Genomic DNA, 16,796 nt, shown 5'->3' with positions numbered 1-16,796 from the left:
ATATCCAAATTTCACTTGAGATAGTCAGTCAACATAGCCCAAGTTGTGATAAAAATCATACAGGGAGATGTAAAACAAAATTATGAATAAGGCTAAGATTTAGTCACCGGTATTTTTAGTAAAAGTTGTGGACGGGTCACGGGCAGTAAACAAAAATTGACGGCCCATGACCTGTTCATGACTTTTACTTTATAAATACCCTGGACTAAAAAGTTCTGGGGCCCCTGTTTCTTGGGCGCTCCCCAGAGCCAGCTGCTCTGGCAGCCCTGGGATCAGCTGCACCAGCCATGTGCAGAAAGTCACAGAGGTCGTAGAAAGTCACGGAATCCGTGACTTCATGACCTCCATGACAGAACTGCAGCCTTACTCATGAATTGTGGATCCATCAGTGTGATGCTGCCCTTCTTGTATTCCTAGCTTCTTACAGTTATTAGTACCTAGATACTATAGTGATTAACATCTTAAAAAGCATATAATGATAAATTAACTTTCCCTTTGAAACACATTGTGGTGTATTTATTTTTCTCTTGATTTATGCAAGCACTTTCCAATAAACTGCACTGATATAGTCTTATAAGTTCTTATTTTCTTGCATGAATAAATATGGAAACAGAGTAATCCTGTGACTTTTCCATAGAGTGCAAGGTGGTGTCCGCTGTGGGCAGCATGTGTTTGTTATACATATGAGTAGGGGGTCAGAGGGAATAAGAATCAACTGAAAAAAATGATTCAGTCCAATAAGCTTTAGGGGAGTTGTTCTATTTTTAAATTTAAATTAGTTACAAACAGATCTCAAAAGGTTCAGAGTCATCCAAAGCTCCCAACTTTTGAAAGGCCTCTTCCCACGAACTCTTCATCAACCCTATTTCTGACTGCGACCCTCACTGCATGCAGACACTCTCTGTCTCTTCAGTTTGAGGGATCAGTGAATGTTCACCTCAATTCTTACTTTATTTAACTAATTTGGTCATACCTAAATAAAATCAATACTCAGACAGGTGCCTACATTTGTACAAGTGACTAATAATTTGGGGTGCATCCATTTTTGACTACCCCACTTGAGACACCATTAAGAAGTCTGATTTTCAGAAAGTGCAGAGCACCCTCCTTCAGAACATCAGGACCCTTTTAAAGTGCCTCTAGTTGCGGTGCCAAAAAATTGAGGCAAACAAAATCACTAGTCACAACTGTGAAAATGTAGGCCAGGGACCTGAGGCTTTTTTTGAACTAATTTTATTACTGAAGTTTCCTATTTCGACAGCTTTCTCCCCTCCTTTTCACTTAATTCCTTTTTTCCTCCTGCTCAAATGCTATTCAGAGAATTTTTAATAGTCTTTTCAAATGAATATTTTTTAAAAGCAACTCCTTTTGAAAAAGGGATTCTTATAGTGACATAAGAACATATTGTAGGGATCTCCTCACTGTATCTGAACACGATCTAGGTAGACAATTGCCAGTGCTCAGTAGTAAAGTCATAAAATCACCACAGTGCATTTAATTGTGCAGTATTATTCTATGGGCAGGTGTATTTCTCCTTATTTCAAAAGAGATTTCCAAGAGCCCTCTGGCATTTGTCTCAATTAACTATTTCTTTAAGGATCCAGCTCATTGTCTTTGTGCCTTGCAGACTTGAGGTTAATGATAATCTAATACTAATTTCTGAATTTGTATCATTATCTTTTAGTGGCATGGAGCTACTTGCTATGAGTATCGTATTGTTATTCCTTAATGAGACATAGACACATCACACAGAGTCAGAAAACAATTATCATAAGCCTTTTGTTGATGTTTTTTCTTGGGACTCTGCAGAGCACCTTTGGATCAATGTTCCTTGGAAATGTCCCTGCTCAAGCTCAGGTCCACCAGAGTGCAGGACGGATTCAGGGCTACAGAGGCTGCATTAGGGAGTTTCAAGTGAACAACAAAGAATTATTTATCATCGACGAGGCCCTAGGTGGGAGGAACATTGAGAACTGCAATGTCCCTGTCTGTGATTATCATCCATGTCACAATGGCGGTACCTGCACCAGGTAGGTATCAATTATTGTGATCCCTCATTTACCCTGTATGGCTGATAGTATCATCTCTGACATGAAACCATCAGAATAGTCTGTGTAATAAACAAGCAATGCCTGGATCTGTTATCTGTATGACACTGAATTAAAAATGTGGGTGCTTCTTGTTTACCCAGATAGATTTATATCTTATTTGCTCAAATAAGATATTCACAGCCAATCTACTAAAAATAAATGTGTGAACTAGCTCTTACTTCAGTCATTTCAAATAGAACTTAATGTTTAGTGGACTAGAAGACCTCTACTTCTAAGAAACAAGAATTTTTTTCTGCATTTCATATACAAAGTGATCAGATTAGAGCTGTGAGATTGGTACTGGAAAAAGAAAACCCACTCCTAATGAAGTCAATTGCAGCATTTCCATTGACTTTAGTGATGGCAGGACTAGGGCCTCTGTGTGTGTGTGTGACCTCCACACACACCCCACCTACCCTGTCCCACCTGAATGAAAAGACAATGGTGACCAAGCTTGTGCATATAAGCAAAATGAGTTTAAAATCATTTTCAGCTATTTTAAAATATTCTCATTCTACTTTTGCTGTTGGATCCTGAGTTTGATTCCTTTTTATGAAATTTTCAGCCTATTTCCTTTTCTATGAAGGTGGCTTTAAGTGGTTCCTCTTTTAATTCTGTGGTACAGAAACATCAAAATAGGAGTTGCCAAAAGGGATGCGGTTAGGTATCTTTATGTCCCAAATGTAATCTAAACTGTTCTAAATGGATGGGAGAATTATGTTGTTGCTGGGGGGCGGGGGGGTGGTTTTTTTTTTTGTTAAGCACAGATAATGTGCTTAGCCCCATAAAAGATACAGACTAGTCTGTTCTAAAGAGCTTACAGTCTAAACCAGAGGTTCTCAAACTGTGGTCCGTGAACCACCAGTGGTCCGCGAGCTTCATTCATGTGTTCCGCGGACAGTTCCCTCTAAGGTACGTGCCTGGGCTGCCGCACACGACAGAATGAAGGGCCACCCACCTAATCAGTGGAGCCGTGCAGGCATGGCTCCACTAATTAGGTCCCTGGACCCTGGAGAAGATGCATATGTAAGGTGAGGTGGTGGCCTTGGGGGGAATAGGTGGGAGGGGGTAGTGGGGTAAGAAGAGGGGGTGGGGGGAATTTGGTATGTGCAGGGCTGTGGCGGCCAGAGAAAGAGGCAACTTTCCCCAGCTCTAGTGCTACAGCTGCTGGGGAGAGATGGCCCTCCTTCCCAGCCTCAGCTCTGTGGCTGCTGTGTGTAAGCGGGGGAATAGTCCCACTATTGTGGGGAACTTTTCTGGCTTCTGCACTACCCCGGTGAATTGGACTAGCAAAAGGATCTGAGTCCTTGCTCCCACTTCCTTTACCCTGTTCCACTCTCCTGTCTGGCAGAGTCCTCGTAACCCCAACAAGGCTGGGCCCAGGATTCCTGGGGGGCTCGACCCTCAACCCTGCTGTGGTCACCTAGGACAGGGGCTAGGGTGTTCCCACTCCGGGGTACTCTCTCTGCACTGGGCACTCCTCTGACCCACTGACTATTACATACAAGTTAAAACAAATGCAAGTTATTTAATCAACAATTAATTTTAAAAAGAATAAGGAAAAATGGGAAAGGTTAAAGGAATCACATCAACCCACTCTGTGGCAGGGAACATCACAAACAGTGTCTCTGGAACGTCAGGGCAGTTCACAGTCTGTTCCTTGTAAGTCCCAGGCCTCCTTCTCAGGCCCTGGCTGTGCTGCAGGGATGCTGTGGGTTGGACACTTGCTCTGGTGGTGGCCTCACGCTTTCAGGCTCTAAGTGATCAGACCCTTCTTCCCAGTGTTGCCCCCGCCCTGCTGGGGTTATGATCCAAGCCTGGCCTGCAGAGCCTCTTGGCTAAGGTGTCTCCCTGTGCTGGGCCCACTGCCCAGGGTCCCCCTCACTCTCCGCAGCTGCTCACTGCACCCAGCTCTGGACTGCTCCAGCCCCAGCTGCACCACGCTGTCTCTGCAGGGCTCCTGCTGCTGCTGCTCTGCCTCCAGCTCCTTGGGCTGCTTCTTTAGCCCCTCTGCCTCTGGTTGCTACAGCTCTGCTCCCAGGACAGCTCTGCTTTGCAGGCTGCTTCTGTGACTCTGCTCCCAGCACTGACCTGCTTCGTGGGCTGCTTTTCTGGCCCCTCTGGCTCTGGTTGCTGCAGCCCTGCTCCCAGGACAGGGTGTGCTCTCTCTGGATCTGGCACAGGTCTGCTCCCCTGCTCAGCTTGGGCCCCTGCTTTCTCCTTAGCTCGGCCCCACTCTGTCTGACCCAGGCAATTCCAGCTCACATGGAGGACAGCACCTCCCTGGCCTCCTGACTCCCTGATTAGCCTGCCCGCCCCGTCATTCAGGCTGGCCTGGAGCATTGGCCTTTCCCCATTGTTCCTGGGGACTGTCAGTCTCAGGGTCCTGATTTTCCATAGACCCTTCCTCTTTTAGTACTGGGAGCTAGCAACTAAAACACCCCCACTGAAAGTTAGTAAGGGGGCAACAGTGCCCTTACATATGGCGGGGGAGAGACCATGCTCCTTCCCAGCCCCAGCTCGGGGGCTACCACAGTGCGGGGAGAAAGGGCACATCCATTTTATTAGAAAGGTAAGACTACTAATATTAAAATATGAGTTGTGTGCTTTTATTTGTAGAACAAAAAAAGTTAATTATCATTAAGATTTTTTTATATTGCACTTTTATCCAAAGCACTTTACAATAGATAGCTAACGGTACAAACAGCATTTGGAAAGATCATTAAGTGGTCCACTGAGACCCTCAGCAATTTTCAAGTGGTCTTCAGGAAAAAAAGTTTGAAAACCACCGGTCTAAACAATAGAAACTGAGAAGGCAGTATGAACCAGAAGAAGAAATAACTTATGTCGAGGACTCAAACCCCAGACAGCACAGTTCGTTGTCTGACCGCAGAGAGACAGGAAACACCAGCAAGGTCCAAACACAAGCTCTTTATTGAAGAGTGCACACAACAATAGAGAGCAGCCTGTCTCCAAGGAGAACCAGTTACCTCTTAGGCAAAACTAATAGGTTTTTATAGACAGGTCCGTTGCGTCACACATTATTCATGAAATAGCCAACCCCCCTCCCCCCCATGTTAGTTAAAGTTTTCTTTCTCTATTATGCATGCATACCTATCCCCTATTGTAGATAACTTTTAGCAAGTCGTTATGCCTCCCCAACTTTCTTATCAATCTGATTGTCAAACAGGAGACGAGGAGTTAAGAACAGACATAGAACAGAAACAGGGAGTGGAGACAGTGTGTCTCCTTCTCTAAACAAACCTTTCTCAGAACATCTGGTACGATAATGCAGGAATGCAGGCCTCCCTTCTTCTCACTCCCTGCAACTTTAACAAGTACTCTTTCATTCCACCTATCTCGTTCCGAGGACTTCCCAGCAACCTTTATTGGTCTGACTTTGGTTCGGTTGGCATAACTGCTGTATGTTTAATTATTTTCATCCAACACTTAGAAGAGGATTTGATTTGGTTTGGTTGGAACCATGTTGTCCAGCCTCTCTGGGGCGGGCTATCTGCATGACAGGCCCTTTGTTTCCCAACCAATGTTACCTAAACAGCCCCAACTGTGTTTGACACCTTTAAGTCCTTTTACTCCAGGAGCCTGTGACAGCAGCTGATTAAAGTGACTCAAAAATAGCTGCTTCAAGGCAAAGCATTATCTATGCACCCAAAGGCACATAGCATGCAGAGCAAAGGGTTAAAACGAAAACCATCTATATGTATGTGTCTTGCCTATATCATAAATTTTCCTTTCAAGTGTGTGTAGGTTCCTTTCAGCCCAGTTAGCTCCAACTCTGGGCTGGGAGAAGGAGACTGTGTGGCTGCAGCTCTTGTGTCTCTTTCCCGTACCATGTCTGTTGAAGACTCCCTCTCTAGCTACTATTGTCAGCTCACACCCACCCCTTGCTGCCTACCTCCTCAACTTTAAGGTTTTAGTGTTTTCTGTGATCCTGGATTTAAGCCTGGGAAAAGTAAACCTTGCTAACCAGGTTGGCGCCAGGCAGGGGCATTCCCTCATCCATAGGTGCAGCCATTGTTCCCTTAAAGACACTTTGTGTTCTTTGGACCATACCATAACTTATCTTTGCCACTGTTTCATTTTCTGATTGTTTCCCACTAACATCCTCCTTTGATTGACTCTGCAGTCAGGCAGGATAACATGAAATGGATAGAGTTGCATATGGTATTTATCAACATAATTCACATAAATCCCTTATTCTCCGCAATGATTTTAATCTAAAAAGTGACTGCACTGAATTCGGCAGTCCTTCTTCAGTCAGAACTTTTTAGGCAGAATTTATGTTGGCTGCACTGGAAATTCTGCCCGTGTAAGGAGTACAGGACCAGAATCATGGTAGGAAAACATCATGTTTTTTTCTGTGTATACTTTCATATCACATGTACTCAGTTTTCAGTTAAAATGTTTACTTTCTAACTGCCAACCCTGCAACATCATCCTGAGAGCTGAAATTAAGTTGGATTCTTTTTTGAATCATACATCATCACCTGTAATAAAGATATTGGGCCAGATCTTCTGCTGTTGTAAAACAGCATAACTCCATTATACTCTTTAGATCGCTACTTATTTAAGCCCAGCTGAGGATCTGCCCCTCTGCATCTGGAGTTTAGTTAAGATGATGATGCATGAGCCAGGATAGAAGGTAGCTCATTCCTCAGTATTTACAGTTTCACTAACCACCCAAGGTCTGAATTCAGAGTTCTCTATTTCCGTTGCAACAGTTGATGACAACTGCGGATTTAGGGTGCTAGGATTCTCATCAACTCTTGCAACAGAAACACAGGATCCTAGCAGGATCCACACAATTTAACAGATTAAAAGCTTTTTAGTTTGAGATCATTTCTCATTCTAAAAAACTGAAATCTCTTGAACATTAAATGCAGATAAATATGGTTTCATTCCTAGAGAAGGAAAACCATGTAAAATACAGGTCTGGTGGAGAGTATGTAAATCAGCAGTGTGAGCATCCCTGAGGTTAAAATTTGGGATGAAACTCTTTATTAAAAGATATGTGTTCAGTAACCCTTTTTACTCGTTAGTTAGAAGGTTAAAGTAACTACAGGATTAAAGACAGGCATGGAGGGCTGACCACCTATTGGGAACATAATGTTTTCCCTTCCCTCCTGGGCACACCCCAGTGGCCAAATTTATTCTCAGTGACTTCAGTGGTGTGACATCAGTAATGAATTTAGGCCCCAGCTACCTAGAGACCTATTGCTTCTATAGCCTGATTGTGCTCATGAGCCAATCCAAAAAAGTCATGCATGACAGAACTGCTGTAAAACTGCTGCCAGAAACCACCTGTGTAGAACGCGGAAGTGAGAACTAGTCTGGAGCCCAGACTAATCGTCCTCAACCCCAGGACTGTAGGAGATCTTTACAGAGAACCTCTATTTTCATGTGAAAATTTGAGTATATTTACAAAACAGAAATAGTTCAGTGTTTCTACAGTTTTGCCAATTATGTAACTTATGAGATTTTTCATTACTTTGTATTTCTTGGATGTCAGAGAACCATGCTGGAGCATTCACCTCTGGAAAGCCATAAGGATCAAACAGGCAAATAACTATCAGCTAATCTTTACTAAGCCATTAAACATTAAACTGCAAACTCAGATCTCTTATGATGCGACTAGTGGAAGATTACATTTATTTTTTAAGTTTCTAATACTTTGTTCCAGTGGCAGTTGAGGGTACCAGGATAAGTGACTAGAGACCGGCTGCATTATTTATTTATATTAGCTTAGGACCTAAGAACTACAATCAAGGATCAAAGGCCCATTGTAATTTGTCTGTACAGCACTTAACACAAAGAATACAATCCCTTCCCCAGAGAGCTGACAATCTAGGTGTCACAAAATAGACAGTGTGTGCAAAGGTGAGAAAAATTAGGTAATAAATTAACATAGTTGAGTAGAAAAATAGAAGTCTCAAACCATCTTATTCTCCCACATAATATAGAATAATAGAAATTTAGGACTGGAAAGGACCTGAGAAAGTCATCTAGTCCAGCCCCAAATTTTGAAGCAGGAATAGGTATACCTAGATATACCTAGAGCATCTCTCACAGATGTTTCTCTAACCGGTTCATGAAAACCTACAATGATGGGTATGCCACAACCTACCTATGTAATCTATTCCAGTGCTTTTAACTATCCTTATAGTTACAAAGAGTTTCCTAATATCTAATCTAAATCTCCCTTTCTAAAAATTAGCCCCATTACTTCTTGTCCTATCCTTGGAGGACATGGAGAACAATTGATCACCATCTTCTTTATAACATGCTTTTACATATTTGGAAAGTGTTATTCTGTGCCCTTCAGTCTTCTCTTTTCTAGGCTAAGTTTGCTCAGTTCTTTCAACCTTTCCTTATAGGTCATGTTTTCTAAAATTCTTATCATTTTTGTTTCTCACTTCTGGACTCTACAATTTGTCTACATCTTTGTTAAAGTGTGGTGCCCAAACCTAGGCATGGTATGCCAGCTGAGGCCTCTCCAGTGCCGAGTGAAACAATTACCTCCCATGTCTTTCTGTAATGGGGTCTCATTCACTGCTAGTGTAACACCCACAGATCCCAGTCATCGGCAGGCGGGATCGAACATAGGGACCCTGGAGCTTAGCACATGAGTCTCTACCACATGAGCTAAAAGCCAACTGGCTATTAGCTAAGGCTGTAGAGCAGACTCAAGCTCTCTCTCTCTCTCTCTCTCGTGGTCTCAGTGCCACTAGATGGGACAGAACACCACACCCTGGAGGTGTGTGGGTTACACTAGCATGCCTCCTTGCATCATTGTCAGGGAATGCAGCTCTCACTGCATCAGGTCCGTTTTCCTGCTTCCCTGCTGTTACTTACTCTGCAATAGCCTTTCTTCTAGTAACATGGCCCTTCAGCCACATCACCATTTAGTCCATCCCTTCCAGGGTTACAGAGTTCAACAGGACAACTAATTGGTCTCTCAGGCTCTCATTAACCCTATCAGGGATGGTGTAGGTGCACACTTCATCATACTTACATACCACATTCCTGTTAATACACCCCGGAATCACATTTTCCTTTTTTACAACTGAATTACACTGTTTACTTATGTTCAATTTATGATCCTGGATAGCCCCCAGATCTTTTTCTTCAGCATTGCTGCCAGTCAGTTATTTCCCATTTTGTATTTGTGCATTCAATTTTTCTGTCCTAAATGGAGTACTGTGCACTTGGCTTTATTGAATTTCATCTTAATGATTTCAGACCAATTCTCTAATTCATCACGATCATTTTGAATTCTAATCCTGTCTTCCAAAGTGCTTGCAACCCCTTCCACACTGGTGTCATCCACAAACTTTATAAGTATGCTGCCTACTCCACATTCCAGGTTATTAATTAAAATATTGAGTAGTATCAGATCCAAGACAGACTCTAAAATCAGAATGTTACAAGGCAGACTTATATTTATTTTATTTTATTTTAAATCTTTATTTAAAATAAATTTATTTGAATCCCACTACATAGGAAAGATAGGAAGTATGGCAAGACCACCCTGGCTTAACCAGGAGATCTTCAATGATCTGAAACTCAAAAAAGAGTCCTACACAAAGTGGAAACTAGGTCAAATTAAAAAGGATTAAGACAAACAAATAACACACTTATATAGGGACAAAATTAGAAAGGCCAATGCACAAAATGTGATTAAACTAGCTAGAGACACAAAGGATAACAAGAAAACATTCTACAAATGCATTAGAAGCAAGAGGAAGATGAAGGACAAGGTGAACCCGTTACTCAATGGGGTGCGGGTGAAACAATAACAGAAAGTGTGGAAATGGCAGAAGTGCTAAATGACTTTTTTTGTTTTAGTTTTCACCGAAAAGGTTACTAGTGATTGGACATCCATCATAGTGAATGCCAGTGAAAATGAGGTAAAATCAGAGGATAAAATATGGGGGAAACAAACTAAAAATTACTTAGGGTATGTCTACACTATGAAATTAGGTCAAATTTATAGAAGTCGGTGTTTTAGAAATCGTTTTTAGATAGTCAATTTGTGTATGTCCCCACACAAAATGCTCTAAGTGCATTAAGTGCATTAACTCGGCGGAGTGCTTCCACAGTACCGAGGCTAGCGTCGACTTCCGGAGTGTTGCACTGTGGGTAGCTATCCCACAGTTCCTGCAGTCTCCGCTGCCCATTGGAATTCTGGGTTGAGATCCCAATGCCTGATGGGGCAAAAAACATTGTCGTGGGTGGTTCTGGGTACATGTCATCAGGCCCTTCTTCCCTCCCTCCCTCCCTCTGTGAAAGCAACGGCAGACAATCGTTTCACACCTTTTTTCATGAGTTACCTGTGCAGACGCCATACCACGGCAAGCATGGAACCCGCTCAGCTCACGGTCACCGTATGTCTCCTGGGTGCTGGCAGACGCGGTACTGCATTGCTACACAGCAGTAGCAACCCATTGCCTTGTGGCAGCAGACGGTACAATAGGACTGGTAGCTGTCATCGTCATGTCTGAGGTGCTCCTGGCCGGGCAGACATGGGTGCAGGGACTACATTAGAAGTGACTCGACCAGGTCACTCTCTTTAGTCCTGCAGCCAGTCCTACTCTACCATCTTTTGGTGAGCAGGCAGGCAATATGGATGGCTAGAAGTCCTATTGTACCATCTTTTGCTGGGCAGGCAGGAGATGAGGATGGCTAGCAGTCCTATTGTACCATCTTCTGCCAAGCAGCCAAGAGATGTGGATGGCTTGCAGTCCTTCTGCACCGTCTGCTGCCAGCCAAAGATGTAAAAGATAGATGGAGTGGATCAAAACAAGAAATAGACCAGATTTGTTTTGTACTTATTTGCTCCCCCCTCCCTCCGTCCCTCCGTGAAGTTCTGCCTGTAATACTCCTTGATGTAAAGCCACCCCCTTTGTTGATTTTAATTCTCTGTAAGACAACCCTGTAAGCCATGTCGTCAATTGCCCCTCCCTCCGTCAGAGCAACGGCAGACAATCGTTCCGCGCCTTTTTTCTGTGCGGACGCCATACCACGGCAAGCATAGAGCCCGCTCAGGTTACTTTGGCAATTAGGAACACATTAAACACCACACGCATTATCCAGCAGTATATGCAGCACCAGAACCTGACAGAGCGATACCGGGCAAGTAGGCGACGTCAGCGCAGTGAGTGATGAGGACATGGACACAGACTTCTCTCAAAGCCTGGGCCCTGCCAATGTGGGCATCATGGTGCTAATGGGGCAGGTTCATGCTGTGGAACGCCAATTCTGGGCCCGGGAAACAAGCACAGACTGGTGGGACCACATAGTGTTGCACGTCTGGTACGATTCCCAGTGGCTGCGAAACTTTCGCATGTGTAAGGGCACTTTCATGGAACTTTGTGACTTGCTTTCCCCTGCCCTGAGGTGCAAGAATACCAGGATGAGAGCAGCCCTCACAGTTGAGAAGTGAGTGGCAATAGCCCTGTGGAAGCTTGCAACGCCAGACAGCTACCGGTCAGTCGGGAATCATTTTGGAGTGGGCAAATCTACTGTGGGGGCTGCTGTGATGCAAGTAGCCAAAGCAATCAAAGATCTGCTGATATCAAGGGTAGTGACCCTGGGAAATGTGCAGGTCATAGTGGATGGGTTTGCTGCAATGGGATTCCCTAACTGTGGTGGGGCTATAGACGGAACCCATATCCCTATCTTGGCACCGGAGCACCAAGCCGGCGAGTACATAAACCGCAAGGGGTACTTTTCAATAGTGCTGCAAGCTCTGGTGGATCACAAGGGACGTTTCACCAACATGGTACATGACACTCGTATCTTCAGGAACTCTGGTCTGTTTCAAAAGCTGCAGGAAGGGACTTTCTTCCCAGACCAGAAAATAACCGTTGGGGATGTTGAAATGCCTATAGTTGTCCTTGGGGACCCAGCCTACCCCTTAATGCCATGGCTCATGAAGCCATACACAGGCAGCCTGGACAGTAGTCAGGAGCTGTTCAACTACAGGCTGAGCAAGTGCAGAATGGTGGTAGAATGTGCATTTGGACGTTTAAAGGCGTGCTGGCAGAGTTTACTGACTCAGTTAGACCTCAGCGAAACCAATATTCCCACTGTTTTTACTGCTTGCTGTGTGCTCCACAATATCTGTGAGAGTAAGGGGGAGATGTTTATGGCTGGGTGGGAGGTTGAGGCAAATCTCCTGGCTGCTGGTTTCGCACAGCCAGACACCAGGGCGGTTAGAAGAGCACAGGAGGGCGCGGTGCGCATCAGAGAAGCTTTGAAAACCAGTTTCATGACTGGACAGACTGCAGTGTGAAAGTTCTGTTTGTTTCTCCTTGATGAAACCCCCCGACCCTTGGTTCACTCTACTTCCCTGTAAGCTAACCACCCTCCCCGCCTCCCTTCGATCACCGCTTGCAGAGGCAACAAAGTCATGGTTGCTTCACATTCATGCATTCTTTATTCATTCATCACACAAATAGGGGGATAACTACCAAGGTAGCCCAGGAGGGGTGGTGGAGGAGAGAAGCACCAGGAGGGGTGGTGGAGGAGGGAAGGACAAGGCCACATAGCACTTTAAAGTTTACAACTTTAAAACTTATCTAATGCCAGCATTCTGTTTTTTGGACAATCCTCTGTGGTGGAGTGGCTTGGTGGCCGGAGGCCCCCCACCGCGTTCTTGGGCGTCTGGGTGTGGAGGCTATGGAACTTGGGGAGGAGGGTGGTTGGTTACACAGGGGCTGTAGTGGCAGTCTGTGCTCCAGCTGCCTTTGCTGCAGCTCAGCCATACACTGGAGCATATTGGTTTGATCCTCCAGCAGCCTCAGCATTGAATCCTGCCTCCTCTCATCACTCTGCTGCCACATTTGAGCTTCAGCCCTGTCTTCAGCCCGCCACTTACTCTCTTCAGCCCGCCACCTTTCCTCCCAGTCATTTTGTGCTTTCCTGCACTCTGACATTGTCTGCCTCCACACATTCATCTGTGCTCTGTCAGAGTGAGCGGACAGCATGAGCTCAGAGAATATTTCATCACGAGTGCATTTTTTTCTCTTTCTAATCTTCACTAGCCTCTGGGAAGGAGAAGATCCTGTGATCATTGAAACACATGCAGCTGGTGGAGGAAAAAAAAGGGACAGTGGTATTTAAAAAGACACATTTTATAGAACAATGGGTACACTCTTTCACAGTAAACCTTGCTGTTAACATTACATACATAGCACATGTGCTTTCGTTACAAGGTCGCATTTTGCCTCCCTCCCACCGCATGGCTAACCCCTCACCTCTCCCCCTCCCCGTGGCTAACAGCGGGGAACATTTCTGTTTAGCCACAGGCAAACAGCCCAGCAGGAACGGGCATCTCTGAGTGTCCCCTGAAGAAAAGCACCCTATTTCAACCAGGTGACTATGAATGATATCACTCTCCTGAGGATAACACAGAGAGATAAAGAACGGATGTTGTTTGAACGCCAGCAAACGTACACTGCAATGCTATGTTGTACAATGATTCACGAGTACGTGCTACTGGCCTGGAGTGGTAACATGTCCTACCATCGAGGACGCAATAAGGTTGCCCTCCCCAGAAACCTTTTGGAAAGGCTTTGGGAGTACATCCAGGAGAGCCGCGAATGCCAGGGCAAATTAATCATTACACATGCTTGCTTTTAAACCATGTATAGTATTTTAAAAGGTACACTCACCGGAGGTCCCTTCTCCACCTGCCGGGTCAGGGAGGCAGCCTTGGGTGGGTTTGGGGGGTACTGGCTCCAGGTCCAGGGTGAGAAACAGTTCCTGGCTGTCGGGAAAACTTGTTTCTCCGCTTGCTTGCTGTGAGCTATCTACAACCGCATCATCATCATCATCTTCCTCGTCCCCAAAACCTGCTTCCATGTTGCCTCCATCTCCATTGAAGGAGTCAAACAACACGGCTGGGGTAGTGGTGGCTGAACCCCCTAAAATGGCATGCAGCTCATCATAGAAGCAGCATGTTTGGGGCTCTGACCCGGAGTGGCCGTTCGCCTCTCTGGTTTTCTGGTAGGCTTGCCTCAGCTCCTTAAGTTTCACGCGGCACTGCTTCGGGTCCCTGTTATGGCCTCTGTCCTTCATGCCCTGGGAGATTTTGACAAATGTTTTGGCATTTCGAAAACTGGATCGGAGTTCTGATAGCACGGATTCCTCTCCCCATACAGCGATCAGATCCCGTACCTCCCATTCAGTCCATGCTGGAGCTCTTTCACGATTCTGGGACTCCATCATGCTCACCTCTGCTGATGAGCTCTGCATGGTCACTTCTGCTGATGAGCTCTGCATGGTCACCTGCAGCTTGTCACGCTGGCCAAACAGGAAATTGAAATTCAAAAGTTCACAGGCCTTTTCCTCTCCACCTGGCCAGTGCATCTGAGTTGAGAGTGCTGTCCAGAGCAGTCACAATGGAGCACTCTGGGATAGCTCCCGGAGGCCAATATCGTCTAATTGTGTCCACAGTACCCCATATTCGACCTGGCAAGGCCGATTTAAGCGCTAATCCACTTGTCAGGGTGGAGTAAGGAAATCGATTTTAAGAGCCCTTTAAGTTGAAAAAAAGGGCTTCATCGTGTGGACGGGTGCAGGTTTACATCGATTTAACACTGCTAAATTTGACCTAAACTCCTAGTGTAGATGAGGGCTTAGACAAGTTAGATGTCTTCAAGTCACCAGGGCCTGATGAAATACATCCTAGAATATTCAAGTTGCTGATGGAGGCGTTATCTGAGCCACTAACAATTATCTTCAAAAAGTCATGGAAGATGGGAGAGATTCCAGAGAACTGAAAAAGAGCAAATGTAATGCTAATCTATAACAAAGGGAAATAAGGACAACCCAGAGAATTACAGACCCGCCAGCTTAACTTCAGTATCTGGAAAGATGATGGAACAAATAATTAAGCAATCATTTTGCAGACACCTAGAACAATGGTTCTCAACCAGGGATACATGTACCTCTGGGGGTACATAGAGGTCTTCCAGGGGGTACATCAACTCACCTAGATATTTGCCTAGTTTTACAACAGGCTACATAAAAAGCACTAATGAAGTCAGTACAAATTAAAATTTCATACAGACAATAACTTGTTTCTACTGCTCTATATACTATATACTTAATATAAGTACAATATTTATATTCCAATTGATTTATTTTATAATTATATGGTAAAAATAAGAAAGTAAGCAATTTTTCAGTAATAGTATGCTTTTGACACTTTTGTATTTTTATGTCTGATTTTGTAAGCAAGTAGTTTTTCAATTAGGTGAAACTTGGGGATACACAAGACAAATCAGACTCCTGAAAGAGGTACAGTAGTCTGGAAAGGTTGAGAGCCACTGACATAGAAGATAAAAAGGTGATAAATAACAGTCAGCATGGATTTGTCAAGAACAAATCATGTCAAACAAACCTAATTGTTTTTTGGGGTTTTTTTGACAGGGTAATAAGCCTTGTGGGTGGGGGGAAGTAGTAGATCTGGTACATCTTGACTTTAGTTAGGGTCTTGATATTGTCGCACAAAAAAAGCAAACATCATCCTGGGATGTATTACCAGGAGTGTTGTAAGCAAGACATGAGAAGAAACTCTTCCACTCTGTTCCCTGCTAATTAGTCCTCAGCTGGAGTACTGGGTCCAGTTCTGGGCGCCACATTTCAGGAAAGATGTGGACAAACTGGAGAAAGTCTAGAGAAGAGCAACAAAAAGTATTAAAGGTCTAGAAAACATGACCTATGCAGGAAGATTGAAAAAACTGGGTTTGTTTAGTGTGGAGAAGGAAGACTGAGAGAGGACATGATAACAGTTTTCAAATACATAAAAGGTTATTACCAGGAGAATGGAGAAAAATTGTTCTCCTTAACTTCTAAGGATAGGATAAGAAGCAATGAGCTTAAATTGCAGCCAGGACAGTTTAGGTTGGACAGCAGGAAAAGCATCCTGTCAGGGTAGTTAAGCACTGAAGTAAATTGCCTAGGGAAGTTGTGGAATCTCCATCATTGGAGATTTTGAAGAGCAGGTTAGACAAAACACTGGTCAGAGATGGTCTAGATAATACTTAGTCCTGACATGGACTAGCTGACCTCTCAAGGTTCCTTTCGGTCGGAAAGTTCTATAATTCTAAACAGATAATTATATAGAAATGAAATACTCGGAAGATTACTCTGATAGTTGTTTTTAATGATAGGGAAGTATTATAGCGACATAGGACAAAACACAAACACATGAGTATAAATATCACTAGGGACTAGACAACAGGTAGGGACACTGACTTCAGTGCAAGTATAGTATATTAGTGTAAGTGAGAGCAAAATTATCAAATTCTGAGTGTTTCACAATTTTTAATGTAAGTCTCAGAGAACAGTTTTAGTTTAAGAAGAGGAACTGAAGAATAAATAGGATTTAAGAATTAAATTAGGAAATAAGGTATAAATATGTAACTCCTGGGAAATCTCTGCTTTTCTAGGCCTATGATAACTTCATTTCCCCAGAGTAAAAAAGAAACAAAATAACTGTATGTGGTCCTATGGGTCCTTCCCTTTGTAGTGCTGTTTCGCAGTATTTTATATGCTGCAAAAATTCTGCATGCAAAATAAATTAATATTTTATAATGTATCAAGCTGCTTTTGGGTATTTTAATAGATTCTGGGCCAGATTCTGTATTTGTTGTGCCAATGTAAATTCAGAGTAAC

General features: G+C 44.0%; 1 protein-coding gene across 1 annotated transcript in view; it reads left to right on the top strand.

Annotated features, from left to right (window-relative positions):
- EYS (eyes shut homolog) overlaps positions 1 to 16,796 on the top strand; it is a 1,492,075-nt gene that overhangs the window by 1,300,506 nt on the left and 174,773 nt on the right. The window contains exon 38 of the mRNA XM_084624916.1: positions 1,810 to 2,030. Coding sequence (XP_084481042.1) covers positions 1,810 to 2,030 — 221 coding nt within the window. The remainder of the gene's footprint in view (positions 1 to 1,809; positions 2,031 to 16,796) is intronic.

The sequence above is a fragment of the Lepidochelys olivacea genome (assembly GCF_965140295.1).
Source record: "Lepidochelys olivacea isolate rLepOli2 genome assembly, chromosome: 3".
Taxonomy (NCBI): domain Eukaryota; kingdom Metazoa; phylum Chordata; order Testudines; family Cheloniidae; genus Lepidochelys; species Lepidochelys olivacea.
Note: the sequence above shows the minus strand (reverse complement) of the source record. Positions and strands in the feature narration are given on the sequence as shown.